This window comes from Ictidomys tridecemlineatus, chromosome 6 (genome assembly GCF_052094955.1).
Source record: "Ictidomys tridecemlineatus isolate mIctTri1 chromosome 6, mIctTri1.hap1, whole genome shotgun sequence".
Taxonomy (NCBI): Eukaryota; Metazoa; Chordata; class Mammalia; order Rodentia; family Sciuridae; genus Ictidomys; species Ictidomys tridecemlineatus.
In genome coordinates, this window is record NC_135482.1 from 185,853,820 (window position 1) to 185,872,472 (window position 18,653).

An 18,653-nucleotide genomic window follows, 5' to 3' on the forward strand; every position below is an offset into this window, starting at 1 on the left:
ACTCTTAAAAAAAAAAACAGTAAGAAAGTACAGTTGAGTGAGAAAATGGTAATGTTACAACTTGGAAAGTCTGACTCAAAACCAGGAAAGAGGCACCAACCTCCTGTGTGACTATTTGGAGATGTACCATTTAAGGAAATGATTAAGGTTAAATAAGGACATAGGGTGGGTAGAGCCTTGGTGTGATAGGACTGGTGTCCTTCCAAGAGGAAGGGACAGCAGGGGTCTCCATCTCCACACACAGAGAAAAGGCTGTGTGAGCCCACAATGAGAAGGAGACCATATACAAACCAGGAAGAGAGGTATTACCAGAAATGAACCCCACTAACACCTTGATTGGATCTTGGGCATCCAGCCTCCCAAAATTCATGAAAATACATTTTTGTTGTTTAAGTCACCAAATCTCAGGTAATTTTTAAAAATATTATTTGTTAGTTATAGATGGACATAATACCTTTTTTTAAAAAAATTAAGTTATTTCTATGTGGTGCTGAGGATCAAATCCAGTGCCTCACATGTGCTACGCAAGTGCTCTACAACTGAGTGACACCCCCAGCCCTATGTAGTATTTTGTTATGGAAGACCTAGCAGATTAATTCAGGTGTGATATCATTTATATATGATATCATTTATATAAAGTTTTCAAGCTTAAAAGCATTCTCTTGTGAATATATTATGTTCACAAAAATATTTTGAATTAAAAAACATAAAGGAGAAAAGATTCAGACAAGCAGAGATTTCCTCTGGGAATGCATGTAGGGAAAATTATTTATTTCTAAAATCTCAAACAAAACCTTACCCATTCCCAAAAAGAGTGGATGGAAATATAGCAAAATACCAGCATGAGTTAAATATAAAGGTAGATATGGTGCCTGTTATATGAGTCTATGGCAGTTTTTTGTCTTTTTATAATCCCATTATTAGTTTTTTTTAAATTTTTTTTTTAGTTGTAGTTGGACACAATACCTTTATTTATTTTTATGTGGTGCTGAGGATAGAACCCAGCACCTTGCACATGCAGCGAGCTCTCTACCCCTGAGCCCAAGCCCCAGCCCCATTATTAGTTTTTATTTAAAAAAGAATGTTTTGTTTTGTTTTTTAAACTCTCTACATTTGGGTATTCACTGTAGAGTTGTTTCAGTTTTTCTGAATGTTTAAAGTTGTTTTTTTTTTTAAATAAAATGTTGAGGAAAAAAGACCCTACACATTGCTACTATTAACACCCTTACACCTTTAAGCCACATACAACATACACACCCAGAAAAATAAAACCTTCAAAAAGTAGTAGGCATCCTTTATTTTTTCCAATCTTTACTACCCGATTCTCGTGATTTCTTGAAGCAAAGGGAAATGGAGACAAAGAGGAGCCATATGAGAACGAGATCACAACTTCTGTGAAATTGATACCATAGTTTGCCTCATGCTTTTGTCAGGCCAGAGTTCAGGCTTTGGATTTTCTGCCCAAGGGGAGGGAAAAAAAGAAAACTGGCCGTTGTGATTTCTCACATATTATAAAAACTCAATTCTGGCCATGTGTTTTGCACGACGACATTTTTTTTTTCTCAACAACCCCAGGTTTTAACTAAAACCTATATGCCAGGCCCTGTGTCACCCAATCCTCATGAGGTTCGACAGCTGTTTCCATTCCCCAGACTAGAAACTGAGGCGCAAAGAAGTTAAGCAACTTGTCAAGGTCCAGTACTTGCAAGCAGAGATGGATCTGAACCCACTTAGACCCCAGAGAGCGTCCTAACCATCGTCTGTGAAGGCAGGAGCCCATTCCGGGATTCCGGGTAGCCTGACCCGGAAGAGCAACAGCACACTTCCGGGTTCACGTCAGAGCGGTTCACGAGCCAGGCTACGTGAAACAGGCCACACGATGGAATCCGTCCACCAGTAAAACACTGTTCACACCCTCTCTTTCATCTTTGTAATGGCTGATGGACGCCAAACTTATGGAATATTTTACAGTCTAAAAGTAAGTACTTGGGCCTTCAACAAATCTGTCTGGGGTTTGGGATGTACAGTGATGCAGTGTTTGCCTAGCACATCCATGGTCCTGTAACGATCCCCAGGACCTAAAAAAAAAAAAAAAAAGCTCAATATATCTGCACCTACGGTTCTTCGTAGGGCCAGGGGATGCAGAGTCCGTGCATGGTCAGACCCATTCATTCACTCAGGTTTTCCAGAAGAATATTCTCTGTGCGACAGTCCCCTGATACCAGGCATCAGAAAGGTATGGTCTGTTTCCTAACCAGGGAAGATGCCTCACTCCACACCTCTGGAATCGGAATCTTTAAGGTACCGCTAGCAGCTAAGTCCGAGATCATGGGGGGAGAGTAGGGTGAATTGGAAACTACAAGGCTACCAAACCACAGCTTCCCAAAAAGCTGAATACTACACAGACCAAACCCAAAAGGTCTGCAGGCCAAATATGACCTATGAGATGACAGTCTGCAACAGCAGCTTTAAAAGGTTATCATTTCTATGCTCAAAAATGATTTAAATATATTTATATATATTTAAAATGTTTGCTCTCACCGAATTTCCAAGGCTGTCCCTAGCATGGGAGTTAGTTCCTAGCACTAACTCCAAGTTAGTGATAGCTGATGCCCACATTTCAGATAACAGCAGTATAAATGGTTCCTGATTATGGTGCCCAATACATGCCAACTTCTTCTTACCATTACCATAATACCCTGCTGAGAGTGGTTGGGGAGTGAACCAGGATCTATCAGCCCCCAGAGCCAAGGCTATTTAATCTACTAGGACTGAAATTAAAATTAGAAATTTAATAATAGATTGTTTCTTACAATGAAGAAGCAGGAGGTCAAGGAGTCCTATTTATTACACTTAGAAGTAATTAGGGTCCCCTTCAGAGACAAAGTTAAAAAGGAATGCTACATATCCTGGAATCAAATTTCCCCATTAACAAAACAATTATAATTTCTTTTGTAAATGATTTAAATTTTTATTCTCTAAAACGTTTTGAATTTTCCTAAAAAGACAGTTATGTGTGTATGTGATATGTGTATGTGTGTATTTATATACATATATGCATATATGAATTTGATACAGATAAATTATATAAGCTTCTATTTGGAAAGAGTCTCCCTCAAAAAAAAAAAGTAACAATGAATTAAAATTGAGGAGCTATGTACTATTCATAGATAGAAATCTGATACTCATTCCTTAACAACACCAAGATTAGAATATGTTCGATACCATTAGTTTAAGAATGTAGTTTAGGGCTCACGTGGCATGCATGAGTAACTGGGTTCGATCCTCAGCACCACATAAAAATTAAATAAAGATATTTAAAAAAATGTAGTTTATTATGTAAAACACATAAATGTCTTGTTAAAAAATCCCACCCAATGGGTGGGATTGGTGGACCACACCTGTAATCCCAGCTACTCAAGTGGCTGCACAAGAGGATCACAAATTCAAGGCCAGCTTAGGCAACTTAGAATTTAGCCTAAAAATAAAGAAAAGTATGTCTCCAAAAAAAAAAAAAAAAGGGAATCAGACGTGGCACGGGACCCGCAGCGCGGAACTCCCGGCTACTGCTCCCACCAGTGCTGACAACTGAGGTCTCTTGCACCAGCTACTAGGGGCGTGGCTACCGGAGGGCAAGTAAAATTCGCTGAGAATTCTCAGCCCCAAGCTCTACAAACTTAGGGTCTCAGGGAATGGCAAACAGGGAGAGCGTGCCCAATCATTCATGAAAACAGGGCTCCCGGGAGCAGCAGACCTGGCGTGTAGCCAGTATTGTGGTGAGCGTCACTGATGAGAGGGGCCTGGCTAGAGGAAAAGTGGGGAAGTGACTAGACACAAGAGGAGGCCCGAGGCACTCAGGATTGGAGACTCGCCCAGTCTGGGAGGAGGAGCTGCTGCACAGTGATTGGTTCCTGGGTATTGACAGGAGAAGCTTGGCCTGGTGGGCACAGCGCCACCTACTGGAAGAGAAGTTAATCAAATTCTAAGACTGCATTTATTAGATTTTTTTCTTTTTTTTTTCATTTTCATTTTTCTTTCTTGTTTTTTTTAATTTTTTTTAATTTTTAAATTTTTTTCTTCTAATTTTAATTTTTATTATTATTATTATTTTTTAATTTTTTTTTCCTTTTTTTATTTCCTAATTGTTTTTCTTCTGTCTTTTCATTTCTTTTCAATTTTCTTATTCCCCCTTCCTTGAATTCTACCTGCTTACTCTCATTCTCTTTAGTCTTCTTCCCTTCCCTTCTAATACCTTTCCTCCCAAGCATCAAATAAACTTATAGGAGTAAACAGTAACTCAGCAGTCAAACAAAACAAGAAGTAACATGAGCAGCTTGAAAAAGCAAGGAAGAAAAGGAGTACAAACAATGCAGGGCAGCCTAAATATTCAGGAGGACCTAGAGTCATCAGAAAAATGGTCATATAAAGAACTCAAGGAACATCTTAGACAGATAGAATGGAACCTTAAAGAGGATATGAGACAGCAAATTCAAACAGTGAAAGAACACATTGAAAATGAATTACATAAACAGATAAAAGAAGTTAAGCATCTTTATTAGGAGATAGAGATTATAAAAAAAATCAAACAATAATTCTAAAATGAAGGAAACGATAAACCAAATTAAAAACTCAATTGAGAGTATCACTAACAGCGTGGAGCAAGTAGAAGCCAGAACATCAGATAATGAAGACAAAATATATCATCTTGAAAAGAGTCTAGCCAACTCAGAAAGGCTGGTAAAAAAGTCACGAGAAAAACATCCAAGAGTTATGGGATAACATAAAAAAACCAAACTTATGAGTCATCGGGATAGAAGAAGGTACAGAGATTCAAACCAAGGGAATGAGTAACCTGCTGAATGAAATAATTACAGAAAATATTCCAGAAATAAAAAAGGAAATAGATATACAAATTGTAGATGCATACAGGACACTGAGCACACAAAATCACAGTAGACCAACACCAAGACACATTGTTATGAAGATATCCAATATACAGAACAAAGAGAAAATATTAAAAGCTACAAGAGAAAGGAGGCAGATTACATTCAAGGGTAAACCAATAAGGTTAACAACAGATTTTTCATCACAGACGCTGAAAGCAAGAAGGTCATGGAACAATGTATTTCAAACACTGAAAGACAATGGATGCCAACCAAGAATTCTGTATCCAGCAAAATTAAGCTTCAGGTATGACAACAAAATAAAAATCTTTCATGATAAACAAAAGTTAAAAGAATTTGCAGCCAGAAAACCAGCATTGCAAAGCTTCTTGAGCAAAACACTACACGAGGAAGAAATGAAAAACAATAACCAAAATGATCAGTAGGAAGTGCCTCGGTAAAGACAGAGGGTGGGGGAAAGATAATCATGGAGAAACAAACTAAACTTTTTTAAAAATGGATAAATAATCAAACATGGCTGGAAGTACAAACCATATATCAATAGTAACTCTAAATGTTAATGGCTTAAACTCTCCAATAAAGCAACATAGGCTGGTATCATGGATTAAAAAAACAAATCCAACAATATGCTGCCTCCAGGAGACACATCTGATTGGAAAAGACATACACAGGCTGAAGGTGAAAGGATGGGAAAAAATATACCATGCACACGGCCCTCGTAAACAAGCAGGGTGGCCATCCTCATATCGAATAAAATCGACTTCAAGACTAAGTTAATCAAAAGGGATAAGGAAGGACATTATATACTGTTAAAAGGAACCATTCACCAACAAGACATAACAATTATCAATATTTATGCACCAAATAATGATGCTGCGACATTCATAAAACAAATTCTCCTCAAGTTCAAGAATCAAATAGACCACAACACAATAATTATGGGTGACTTCAACATACCTCTCTCACCATTGGACAGATCCTCCAAACAAAAGTTGAATAAAGAAACTATAGAACTCAATACCACAATCAATAACCTAGACTTAACTGACATATATAGAATATATCAACCATCATCAAATGGATATACTTTTTCTCAGCAGCACATGGATCCTTCTCAAAAATAGACCATATATTATGCCATAGGGCAACCCTCAGTAAATATAAAGGGGTGGAGATAATACCATGCATTTTATCTGATCATAATGGAATGAAACTGGAAATCAATGATAAAAGAAGGAAGGAAAAATCCTACATCACATGTAAAATGAACAATATGTTACTGAATGATCAATGGGTTACAGAAGACATAAAGGAGGAAATCAAAAAATTCTTAGAGATAAATGAAAATACAGATGCAACATATCGGAATCTATGGGACACAATGAAAGCAGTTTTAAGAGGGAAATTCATCGCCTGGAGGTCATTCCTCAAAAAAAGAAAAAACCAACAAATAAATGAGCTCACACTTCATCTCAAAGCCCTAGAAAAGGAAGAGCAAAACAACAGCAAATGTAGCAGAAGGTAAGAAATAATTAAAATCAGAGCAGAAATCAATGAAATTGAAACAAAAGAAACTATTGAAAAAATTAATAAACTAAAAGTTGGTTCTTCGAAAAAATAAATAAGATCGACAGACCTTTAGCCATGCTAACGAAGAGAAGAAGAGAAAGAACTCAAATTACTAACATACGGGATGAAAAAGGCAATATCAAAACAGATGCTACAGAAATACAGAAGACAATTAGAAATTATTTTGAAAACCTATATTCCAATAAAATAGAAGATAGTGAAGACATCGATAAATTTCTTAAGTCATATGATTTGCCCAGACTGAGTCAGGAGGATACACACAATTTGAACAGACCAATATCAATGGATGAAATTGAAGAAGCAATCAAAAGACTACCAACTAAGAAAAGCCCAGGAACGGATGGGTATACAGCAGAGTTTTACAAAACCTTTAAAGAAGAATTAATATCAATACTTTTCAAGTTATTTTAGGAAATAGAAAAAGAGGGAGCTCTTCCAAATTCATTCTATGAGGCCAACATCACCCTGATTCTGAAACCAAAGACACCTCAAAGAAAGAAAACTACAAACCGATATCTCTAATGAACCTAGATGCAAAAATCCTCAATAAAATTCTGGCGAATCGAATATAGAAACACACCAAAAAAAATTGTGCACCATGATCAAGTAGGATTCATCCCTGGGATGCAAGGATGGTTCAATATATGGAAATCAATAAATGTTATTCACCACATCAATAGACTTAAAGATAAGAACCATATGATCATCTGGATAGACGCAGAGAAAGCATTCGACAAAGTACAGCATCCCTTTATGTTCAAAACATTAGAAAAACTAGGGATAACAAGAACTTACCTCGACATTGTAAAAGCTATCTATGCTAAGCCTCAGGCTAGCATCATTCTGAATGGAGAAAAGTTGAAGGCATTCTCTCTAAAGTCTGGAACAAGACAGGGATGCCCTCTATCACCACTTCTATTCAATATAGTTCTCGAAACACTGGCCAGAGCAATTAGACAGACGAAAGAAATTAAAGGCATAAAAATAGGAAAAGAAAAACTTAAATTATCACTATTTGCCGACGACATGATTCTATACCTAGAAGACCCAAAAGGGTCTACAAAGAAACTACTAGAACTAATAAATGAATTCAGCAAAGTGGCAGGATATAAAATCAACATGCATAAATCAAAGGCATTTCTGTATATCAGCGACAAAACTTCTGAAACGGAAATGAGGAAAAACACTGCATTCACAATATCCTCAAAAAAATAAAATAAAATACTTGGGAATCAATCTAACAAAAGAGGTGAAAGATTTATACAATGAAAACAACAGAACCCTAAAGAGAGAAGTAGAAGAAGATCTTAGAAGATGGAAAAATATACCCTGTTCATGGATAGGCAGAACTAACATTATCAAGATGGCGATATTACCAAAAGTTCTCTATAGGTTTAATGCAATGCCATTTAAAATCCCAACGGCATTTCTTGTAGAAATAGATAAAGCAATCATGAAATTCATATGGAAAAATAAAAGACCCAGAATAGCAAAAGCAATTCTAAGCAGGAAGTGTGAATCAGGCGGTATAGCGATACCAGATTTCAAACTATATTACAGAGCAATAGTGACAAAAACAGCATGGTACTGGTACCAAAACAGGCGGGTGGACCAATGGTATAGAATAGAGGACACAGAGACTAATCCACAAAGTTACAACTATCTTATATTTGATAAAGGGGCTAAAAGCATGCAATGGAGGAAGGATAGCTAAAAGCATGCAATGGAGGAAGGATAGCATCTTCAACAAATGGTGCTGGGAAAACTGGAAATCCATATGCAACAAAATGAAACTGAATCCCTTTCTCTCACCATGCACAAAAGTTAACTCAAAATGGATCAAGGACCTTGATATCAAATCAGAGACTCTGCGTCTGATAGAAGAAAAAGTTGGCTCCGATCTACATATTGTGGGGTCGGGCTCCAAATTCCTTAATAGGACACCCATAGCACAAGAGTTAATAACAAGAATCAACAAATGGGACTTACTTAAACTAAAAAGTTTTTTCTGAGCAAGAGAAACAATAAGAGAGGTAAATAGGGAGCCTACATCATGGGAACAAATTTTTACTCCTCACACTTCAGATAGAGCCCTAATATCCAGAGTACACAAAGAACTCAAAAAATTAGACAATAAGATAACAAATAACCCAATCAACAAATGGGCCAACGACCTGAACAGACACTTCTCAGAGGAGGATATACAATCAATCAACAAGTACATGAAAAAATGCTCACCATCTCTAGCAGTCAGAGAAATGCAAATCAAAACCACCCTAAGATACCATCTCACTCCAGTAAGATTGGCAGCCACTACGAAGTCAAACAACAACAAGTGCTGGCGAGGATGTGGAGAAAAGGGTACACTTGTACATTGCTGGTGGGACTGCAAATTGGTGCGGCCAATTTGGAAAGCAGTATGGAGATTCCTGGGAAAGCTGGGAATGGAACCACCATTTGACCCAGCTATTGCCCTTCTTGGACTATTCCCTGAAGACCTTAAAAGAGCATACTACAGGGATACTGCCACATCGATGTTCATAGCAGCACAATTCACAATAGCTAGACTGTGGAACCAACCCAGATGCCCTTCAATAAATGAATGGATAAAAAAAATGTGGCATTTATACACCATGGAATATTACGCAGCACTAAAAAATGACAAAATCATGGAATTTGCAGGGAAATGGATGGCACTAGAGCAGATTATGCTTAGTGAAGCTAGCCAATCCCTAAAAAACAAACACCAAATGTCTTCTTTGATATAATGAGAGCAACTATGAACAGAGCAGGGAGGAAGAGCAGGAAGAAAAGATTAACATTAAACAGAGTCATGAGATGGGAGGGAAAAGGAGAGAAAATGGAAATTGCATGGAAATGAAGGGAGATCCTCATTGCTATACAAAATTACAGATAAGAGGTTGTGAGGGGAATGGGAAAATAAACAAGGAGAGAAATGAATTACAGTAGATGGGGTAGAGAGAGAAGATGTGAGGGAAGGGGAGGGGGGATAGTAGGGGATAGGAAAGGTAGCGGAATACAATAGTTACTAATAGGGCATTGTGTAAAATTGTGGATGTGTAACTGACGTGATTCTGCAATCTGCATTTGGGGTAAAAATTGGGAGTTCATAACCCACTTCAATCTAATGTATGAAATATGATATGTCAAGAGCTTTGTAATGTTGTGAACAACCAATAAAAATTTTTTTTTTTAAATGGCTGAAGATATAGCTCAGTGGCAAAATGCCACTGGGTTCAATCCCCAGTACTGTAAAAAAAAAATTCTCTTCAAAATGATTAAAAAAATGAAAAACATGTTATGTAAAGAAATTAACATGAGAATTCATTTTTACAAAAAAAAAAAATTTTTAAGGTTTCTCTAAGATAATAGCTGGGAATAGTAGATAAAAGAACCAATATTTCGACTTGTGCCTACCCAGAGACAGACCTTATTACATCCTTCTCTTACTTAATTTCCAAGGCAACCACTTTTTCCATGAAGAAATCAAAGCTCAGATACATTAAGTTGCAATACTATCAATTTCCATTTTAATTCACATACCTTTTATTATAAATTGTATGCTTTTTTTTACTCCCCAACACTCATCTCAACTCCATGGGGTTGTATATTGGAATCAGGGACAGAAGCTCACTGACAGATTCCAAAATCTCCTTCTGTTGCTGTGACATGGAGAGCAATCAGCAAAAAGTCTTTGAATCTTAGTTCTGTTGCAGTCCACTGGCAAGCACCATACTTGTATTTTTAAATCTGAAGAAACTAACTTGATAACACACTGGCCTTTACACATGACTGTCTAACTTCTCCAGTTGTTGGGAGGTCTCTATTAAATACAATTCATGCATGGGGATACAGCTCAGTGGTAGAGTGCTTTGCCTACCTCACAGGAGACCCTAGCTTCAATCCTCAGCACGACAAAATTTAAAGTAAAACTATATAAATACAAGTTCATAATTGCATAGTAGTCAAATTACTAAGCAATATAGGTGACTTTCCCTAATTTTATTACCAATCAAATATTCCTACCTTAAGAATGTGGAGTTACAATGATTATACCACGGAGACCACAGCCAGCTTATGTGACTGTCAATTCTGAGTCCTCTAACACCTCATCCTGCATCACCATTTCCTGCTCTGTAGCTTCTGCCTTCTTTGCCCCCACTATTCACTAAGCTCTTAAAAGAGGTCTGAGGATTCAAAGAAACCACACACACAATTTAGTAAGGGGAAGCCAAAGAGAGTGCCATCCACACATCAGATGTCCCTCATGCTCTACATGATTCATTTTATGCAATTCAAAGTCCCCAGATTCCAGATCAGGAGAATGAGGTTTAGAAGTTAAATGACTTGATACATACCTACGCAATACTAACCATACCATGTTCTCTGCCCTACACCCAACATTCACACCTGTTTCAGCTCCACTGTTCCTAAACCCACTGAAGACTTCTAAAACATATTTAGCCAAAATCACCAGACAGTAGATATGAAATCAATCTTATCAATGTGTTGCTTACTTTGATATGTTCATCAAACACCACACTTCCTCCAAATAACACAGATTAAGCATCTCTAATCCAAAAATCTGAAATGCTCCAAATCTGAAAGTTTTGTATGTGGACATGACCCTACAAGTAGAAAATTCCACACCAGACTCCATGTGACAGGTTGCAATCAAAATGCAGGCACACTAAAAATACTGTAATGATTTTCAGACTACACATATAAAGTATCTAGGAAAGAATTAAATTTGTGTTTAGACTTGAGTCCCATTCTCAAGATATCTCAGAATGTATATGTAAATATTCTAGAATCAAAAAACAAAACAAAACTGGAGTCTTTTAAGCATTTCAGAGAAGTGATATTCATCCTGTACAATGATTTCTGGTAACTCAAAATGGCAATATTTACCATCCTGGGCTCAATATCTAACCGTTAATTGTTGGAGATTAAGACTAAAAGAATGTAAATGTTTGATTATTTAAATACTGTGAATTATGTCAGTGAATTTTCTTGTTCTGAAAAATTTAGGAGTCTACAACTCACCATGAAAACAGCTCAAAAGTAATAATATAGAGGGAGATAGGAGGAAATATAGCAAATGTGGCATATGTTAATAATTGGTGACTCTGGATGAAGGGTATATCAAAGTTCTTCGTATTATTCTGTCAGTTTGAGAATAGTTCAATAATTTTTAATAAAAAAAAATTTTATAAATGGCCCATATTCCAGACCATTTGGGGACTGACCTCAACAGCAATTTGTACATGGTTGATTTTTCTTGACATGATAGGAGGAAATAGGTTCAACAACCAGCATTTAGATGACTTCAATAAAGCACTGCAGATGCTGGTTATTTAATTATTAATTCCCTGTCCAGCTGCAGAAGGTAATGAACCATGTTCTCTATTGGTTTAAATGCCTGCTTTTTGCTTAAGTGTGCTGTCTTCTGAGTTATGGTACAAATTTTAAAAAGGAAGAATGATTCCATAGGGAAAAGCTCTTAAATGGGGACTGGGTTGTTTAAGGTTATGACTGTGACCACAGTACAGCTTCCCACCTGGTAATAGCTGGCTTTGGCCTCGATCATCAGCTGCTGAGTAGAGATCATCTTCTTCCTGCGTTTACACTCCTCCTTGAGAAGTTTGATCTCCCCTGCCTGCTTGGTGAGCAGCTGCTTGCTGTGCTCACAGTCACCCAGGCTCTGGTGCAGCCTTTCCTCCAGGCTGTGCAACTGCGAGGTGAGGAACTCCTGCGAGTGCATCAGGTACTCGATGGTGAGCTGCGCCAGGCGGATGAGCTTCAGCAGCACCGGGTCCACCCCCGACTGGCAGTGTGGGCATTTCTCGTCCTCCAGTTTGCAGAAGGTTATGTTCATGATGTTCTCCTGCAGCGTTAGCACGTCCACGGCCCCTGCCACCTTGTCCACGTCGATGGCGCTCAGCCGGCGCCAATCCACACTCTCCAGTCGCGGCCGGAACTGGAAGAAGGGCAGGGGGCCTGATGCCGCACTGGGGGGCACACAGGCCATGGAGGCGGCGCCTGCTGCTGCAGAGGCAGAGGCGTCGGGCCCCTCGAGGCCGCTGGCCAGAGGGTAGTAGACGTGCTTCTGGAAGGGCTGCGGAGGAAGGGACAGTGCATCAGAGGCAGAAGTGGAGGGCAGGAGGACTGGGGAGGCCCCGGCCGCAACCCGGCATCCCAGGACACTCAGGCTTCCCGCCTCTTACCATGCTTGCGAGCCAGTCCGCTGCCTAGGCTTTAATCAGAGGAGCGATTCGGCTTCGCCTCCCAGCCCCAAGCCGCTTCCGGGCCGCCGCCGCCACACCCCTGGGAAGCCGGAGAAGACCAGGTCCCGGCAGCAGCGGCGGCGGCGGCGGCGGCGGCGGCCAAGGTCTGGGCGTCCAGGACGTTGCTATGGCAGCGCCCCGCCGGACCCAGAGCAAAGGGCGCGCCGGCCAGCGCGCGGTCAGCGTGCGCCCAGCGCCCTGAGGGACCAAAAAAAAAAAAAAAACCTCGTGGATGAGTCTGGGTGGACAATACTGGTCCACCCGGAGAGGGCCTTCCTAGCAGCCCGCTCCCCAGGGCACCACCATCCCTGGGGGGCTGGACACTCGATGTCCTTAAAACAGGAGTGGAGAGCCACATCCCAGGAACTTTTGGTCCTAGCTGCCATCCTCTGGTTATCCATCCACTACTGTCCTAGCTTATGCTTTGAAATTAGAAATATCTATTCATCCTCATCTTTTACGCCCAACCTCCAAGACAGGTAGCAACAAAACAATGTAAAATTAAATGGAGGAAAAAGGGCAAGAGGAAAATCTAGGGTAGTAGAAATATTCTACATTTTGATTGTGGCTGATTACAAAAGAATATACATTCATCAAAATATATGGAATGGAATGCTTAAAATTAAGGTTGTATTTTATGTATTATACTACAATAAAATTGTTTAAATTAAAATGTAAGATTTCTTATATCCAAGATATATTTTAAAGGAATTTTTCTTCTCTTATGGGTTGGCAGCCTAAACAACATTTTGAGAAAGGTACAAACCAAAGAACTCCCCAGGTTTGTCTTCTGAAAAAGATGCACTGCCAAAATGCTGAAGGGAAAAAAACAGATGGTGGGGTACTTCAGCCATCAAGTTTCCCTCCAATTTTTACAAGGCCATTGTATTTACCTTATAAACTTGTGTGGGGGTTGCATTATTTTCTGGAGAGACTAAAATATTTCTAGTAGCAACTTGTAGACTTCAGGCCTCTCATTTTGGGGGTCTTCTGGGGGCTGCCAGTGGTTACCACAGAGATCAAGGAGCTGAGGAAAAGCCAGACATTCCTCAATCCACCGGGGAGTCCCTGCTTGGACCAACCACCAGGAAAATTTTTTTCTTTCCTAACAGCCAAATACGTGAACAGAAGAAAGGAAAATACAATTCAGAGTAACTGAAAGCAAAGTTATAATCAAATATTTTTAGCACAAAATATTGTGAACTAGAAATAAACCCACAGGAAAGCAACCAGGAAACAAAGCATGCGTTTCGTATAAACCACACAGCCAGATAATTTCTAATAGGTTTTTGGGAAAAAATAACTATCAATAACTCACTGCAGCCTAGCATAAAAGTCTTAAAGACATAGATAGGTTTCACAATTTTGATTCTTCCTTTTACTTGCTGTCTAATTTAGAATAAATCTGACAGCCTTAGACCTCAGTTTCTCCATCTGTTGAAGGGCATCAGGATACCGACCTGGCAGGGCTGTGGACTGAGGGCTCCATCCACTGGGCTGCAGGATCAGCGGGAACAAGGGCTGTGGTCTCTCTTGCTCACTGATGTATCCCCAACACCTAGCGCAGGATCGGCACGGAGAGGGCGTTCAGAATTTGGACTCGTGAATAAAGAACTATGAATCAGGCACTCAGTTAAGGAGATGTCAGCTCCTGGACTCATGTCCCTATTTTTTTTCCGCCTTGTGTTAGAGGGATCAACCCTTGTTCTGGATCAAAGGCCTCGGGGCAGAACGTGGAAGCGGCCCACGCGCCGCCGCTGCGGTCCTGGAGAGGAGGGGAGCAGGCCCGAGGGACCCATCTCTGTTCGCTGCCACCACTCCAATCTAGGGCATTTGCGGTTCGCCACCCTTGCCCCTTTGATCAAAGCTCTGTCACAAGATGGCCGGAAGAGGAAAGAAGGGGGATTGCTTTCCTGTTCCCTCCGTCTCCCGACCCTCCGGCAGGGCCCCAGCAGAGCCCCTAGACCTGCACCGCGTCTTGCTTCCCGGCGCATCGCACCGCGGGCCTGCTGAACCCGCAAAGACAAAGAGGGATGCGGGGTCCAGTGGGGCCTTGGCACCTTCTTAGAAAGCAAGTGGGGATGGGGGATGCGGCAGCCACGTCACCGCGACCCGCAGTGGCGCGGAACGTTGCCGGAGAGGCGGGAGGAGGACCGGGTCTCAAACGCTCCAAGATGCCCTTGTCCAAGGCGGGCCCCCTCGGGCGCCTAGGCGCATCCCCGGCCTCGGCTTACCCCAGCTGCGCGCTCCTGGGCGGGTACCGGGCGCTGCAGGCTGACGGAGAGTCTCAGGGGACCCAGATCCCAGGGGCTCTGCTGGCTCAGGCGGGGCTCGTGGAGGCCGAGGAGCAGGCGGGCGGACTCCTTCTTCCAGGGTGCAAGATGAAGCGTGTCTCGTCTGGGCAAGTTGTGGCGAGGCCGGTCGCCTGGCGCCGCTCAGGGCCTTCCAGACTCCAGGCCACTGGCGCCTCAGAATCCCCCACCCCCCTCCCGCCCCCAACCCCTCAGCGATCTCCTTCGGGCCTCTCCCTCCGCTGCCCGGCTCCTCTGGCTGTTGGGCGGGACTGTGCGCATCTAGACTGCAGCGCTAAAATGCGCTCCTCCAATCCGGGAGCTGGAGCAGACACGTGGTGCTGGGGCGCGCTCTGTTGCTGGCATGAGGTTTTATCCCCGGGAAGGCTTTTCAAAAAGAAACCAGATTCACTCCTACCCTATGTTAGACGAGCCCAGCTAGTTAATTTCCCAAGGGCTTATGTGAATCTTTATACGAAAAGAGATGCATTTTAACCACAGAAGTCTACTGATGATAAGGACCTTGAAGAGGCTGTATGCAGCCCTGCATTTGAATGATGTAGAAAATGAGACTGGGGTGCTAGAGCACTCCAGGATTTAAATCCAGATTGGTTTCCGCTTGTCTTGCAGCTCTGCCCACTTTAGGATGAGATTCCTGCATTTCTCTTGGTAGAAAGTTTGAGAAATTTGAATTGGTCTTTTGCAAAATCAGTGTCTAGAGTAGGAAACAAAAAATGTTCTTTTAGAAAGGAGTAGCTGCAAATTTTTTTACTGGACAATATGTAAAGATGACTTCCCTTGTGCTGCTTTCTTTCTGACTGAATCAATCATACCATGCACAAGTCTTAAAATATAGGTAATGATAAGTATGCATGTTGAGTTCCTTGATTTAATTGAAATCATCACAAGGCCTGGGACAGCTGTGATGGAATTTTATATTTGTCTAATTTTAGAATGCTTTGAATTTGAAAGAAGATTTAAGATTCCAATCAAAATAATCTAAGTACTATGGGTAAAGTTTTTTAGGTAGAAATTTCAGGCAATATGAGGCAGGTAGTACCACTGCTTTGCAAAATCTATAACCTATAGTGGTGTGTGTGTGTGTGTGTGTGTGTGTGTGTGTGTGTGTGTGTGTGTGATGGTTGCTTTACTAATATTATTTGATAAAGTAACCCTTGGGTTACATGGAGCCCCCATTTCCCACTGTCCATATATTATCCCACAGATGTAGAGTCACGATAAATAAGATGAAGCAATTAACTTTGGTGCCATATATTCTTGAATTTTTTTGCTAATTATTAAGCTTTTAAAAATTGGATATCTTTTTCTCTCAGACTATGAGAACCTCAAGTGTTCTAGAATATTGAAGATAATAAGTAAATCCTCAAAGATGTATTTGGTTTTTATGACAGATACTTCCAAAATTTTGTTGATTGTTCCCCACACCTGTTTCCTTTGCATTTTTTTCTTTAAAAAGAAAATCATGGGCTGGGGATGTGGCTCAAGTGGCAGCGCGCTTACCTGGCATGTGTGCGGCCCGGGTTCGATCCTCAGCACCACATACAAACAGAGATGTTGTGTCTGCCGAAAACTAAAAAATAAATATTAAAAGATTCTCTCTCTCTCTCTCTCTCTTTAAAAAAAAAAGAAAAGAAAATCATGTTCCTATAGTTTTAGAGCTGTTTCCACAGGGAGAAAAATTAGGTGGCTATATTCAATATACATCATAACTTGGCACCTGAATGTGAGAGCCACATACTAAGACTGGTAGGGCAGGACAGTGTTGTAAAGGTGCCTTGACCTGCCTGTGTCTACACATCTTTGCCAGGTAAACTTATTTTTTTTCAAGCCACTTATTTGAGTGTTCTATTTTATACACAAAATCAAATTTTAGCTAGAGCAGTGGCCCACACATGTAATCCCAGTGGCTCAGGAGGCTGAGGAAGAAGGATTGCAAGTTCAAAGCCAGCCTTAGCAATCTAGCGAGGCTCTAAGCAACTTAGCAAGTTCCTGTCTTAAAATAAATAAAATAAAATAAAAAGGGTTAAGGATGTGGTTCAGGGGTTAGCCAACCCTGGGTTCAATCCCCATTACCAAAAAATAAAAATAAAAAAATAAAAAAATCTGTTTAACTGTTAACTAGTCCTCCCACACCCCATGATTATTCTGATGATCACAGGGTCTTCTTGGGGTAATTCAACTCCAGTTGCTTTCATTGCCACTAAAGAATTAAATTTCTGGGAGAGAGATTCTAATTGTATTAGTAATGTGCCTGAGTAGTTGGTTAAAATCAGCATATAAATGACATTATAGGGCTGGGGTTGTGGCTCAGTGGTAGTAGAGCACTTGCCTAGCATGTGTGAGGCACTGGGTTCAATTCTCAGCACTGCATATAAATAAAATAAAGGTTCACCAACAACTAAATTTTTTTTTTTAAAAAAGACATGTTCTACCAGAATTATATGAAGAATAGGACAGTGATCCTGAAATGAAGGGATCTGCCCTGCTTAGAGAAAAAGTAAAAATAAATAAATAATATTAAAATTAAAAAGAGAAATGTAATGTCCATTACATTCCACTCCTTGGCACGTGTTAACATGAATACTCTTTTCTCTATACTTATGTTTTACTCCATTTTGTGCTGTTACAGCAAAACACTTGAGGCTGAGTAATTTATTTATTTAAAAAATATTTATTATTTAGTTGTAGTTGGACACAATGTCTTTATTCTGTTTATTTATTTTTATGTGGTGCTGAGAATCAAACCCAGGGCCTCGCCAGCACTTTACCAATGAGCCACAACCCCAGAAATTTATAAAGAACAGAAGTTTTATTTTTTCACAGTTCTGGAGGCTGGGAAGTATAAGATCAAGGCTCTAACAGGTTTGATTGTCTGGTGCAAAGCCCATCTCTGCTTCCAAGATAATGCCTTGATGCTGCATCCTCCAAAGGGGAAGAATGTTCTGTCCTCATGTGGTGAAGGGATAGGGCAGGAGAATCAGATGCTTTGTGTAGCCTTTTTAAAGTACCTTAATCCGATGCACAAGAGCAGGAGACTTCATGTCCCAATCACCTCTTAAAGATCCCTCCTCTTAATATTATCATGCTAGCAATACCTGAATTTTGGAGGGGACATATCCAAACAATAGCATTATACTATTTTTGAAAATCTTTCGTTAATAGGAATACCTTATGCAGTTATCGTGCTCCTCACTGTGAGGCTAATGAACAGTACTTCTCCCACTGTCAATGCCAAGAAGATCCATGAGTTGGCAATTTCTGGATTATGTCAGTTTTTACCTGAACTCCTTTTAAATTCTGTCTTGTTTCTTCAATCTGTGGTGTCAGAGATAAACTTAACCTCCATGGATAACTTTTACAAAGAATAGAAAAGGAAGAAAGAAAAGATGAGGAAATTATTTTTATATTTCATGATCCATTAAGAAATCAAAGTAGTAGCAATTCAGATGGCTAAGAATGTTCAGATAGTGCATTGCATAGAAACTCCACATCTAAGGGGGCATTATTCATTGTTGACATGTGTTGAATTATAAAACTAA

The 18,653-nt window shown here is 40.2% G+C and overlaps 1 protein-coding gene across 5 annotated transcripts in view; it reads right to left on the bottom strand.

Moving 5' to 3' along the window:
- The window catches only part of Dzip1 (DAZ interacting zinc finger protein 1), a 64,519-nt gene extending 49,224 nt beyond the window's left edge, over positions 1-15,295 (bottom strand). Inside the window, exons 1-5 of one of the 5 annotated variants that reach the window (XM_021729956.3) lie at positions 15,037-15,295; positions 14,263-14,360; positions 13,696-13,907; positions 12,743-13,000; positions 12,076-12,633 (exon numbers count right to left, since the gene is read on the bottom strand). In XM_021729956.3, coding sequence (XP_021585631.1) covers positions 12,076-12,633; positions 12,743-12,745 — 561 coding nt within the window. In that variant the 5' untranslated portion in view covers positions 12,746-13,000; positions 13,696-13,907; positions 14,263-14,360; positions 15,037-15,295. The remainder of the gene's footprint in view (positions 1-12,075; positions 12,634-12,742; positions 13,001-13,695; positions 13,908-14,262; positions 14,361-15,036) is intronic. The other 4 variants (XM_040281653.2, XM_078016215.1, XM_078016217.1 and 1 more) reach the window with 4 other exon arrangements.
- Positions 15,296-18,653: the final 3,358 nt, after the last annotated feature.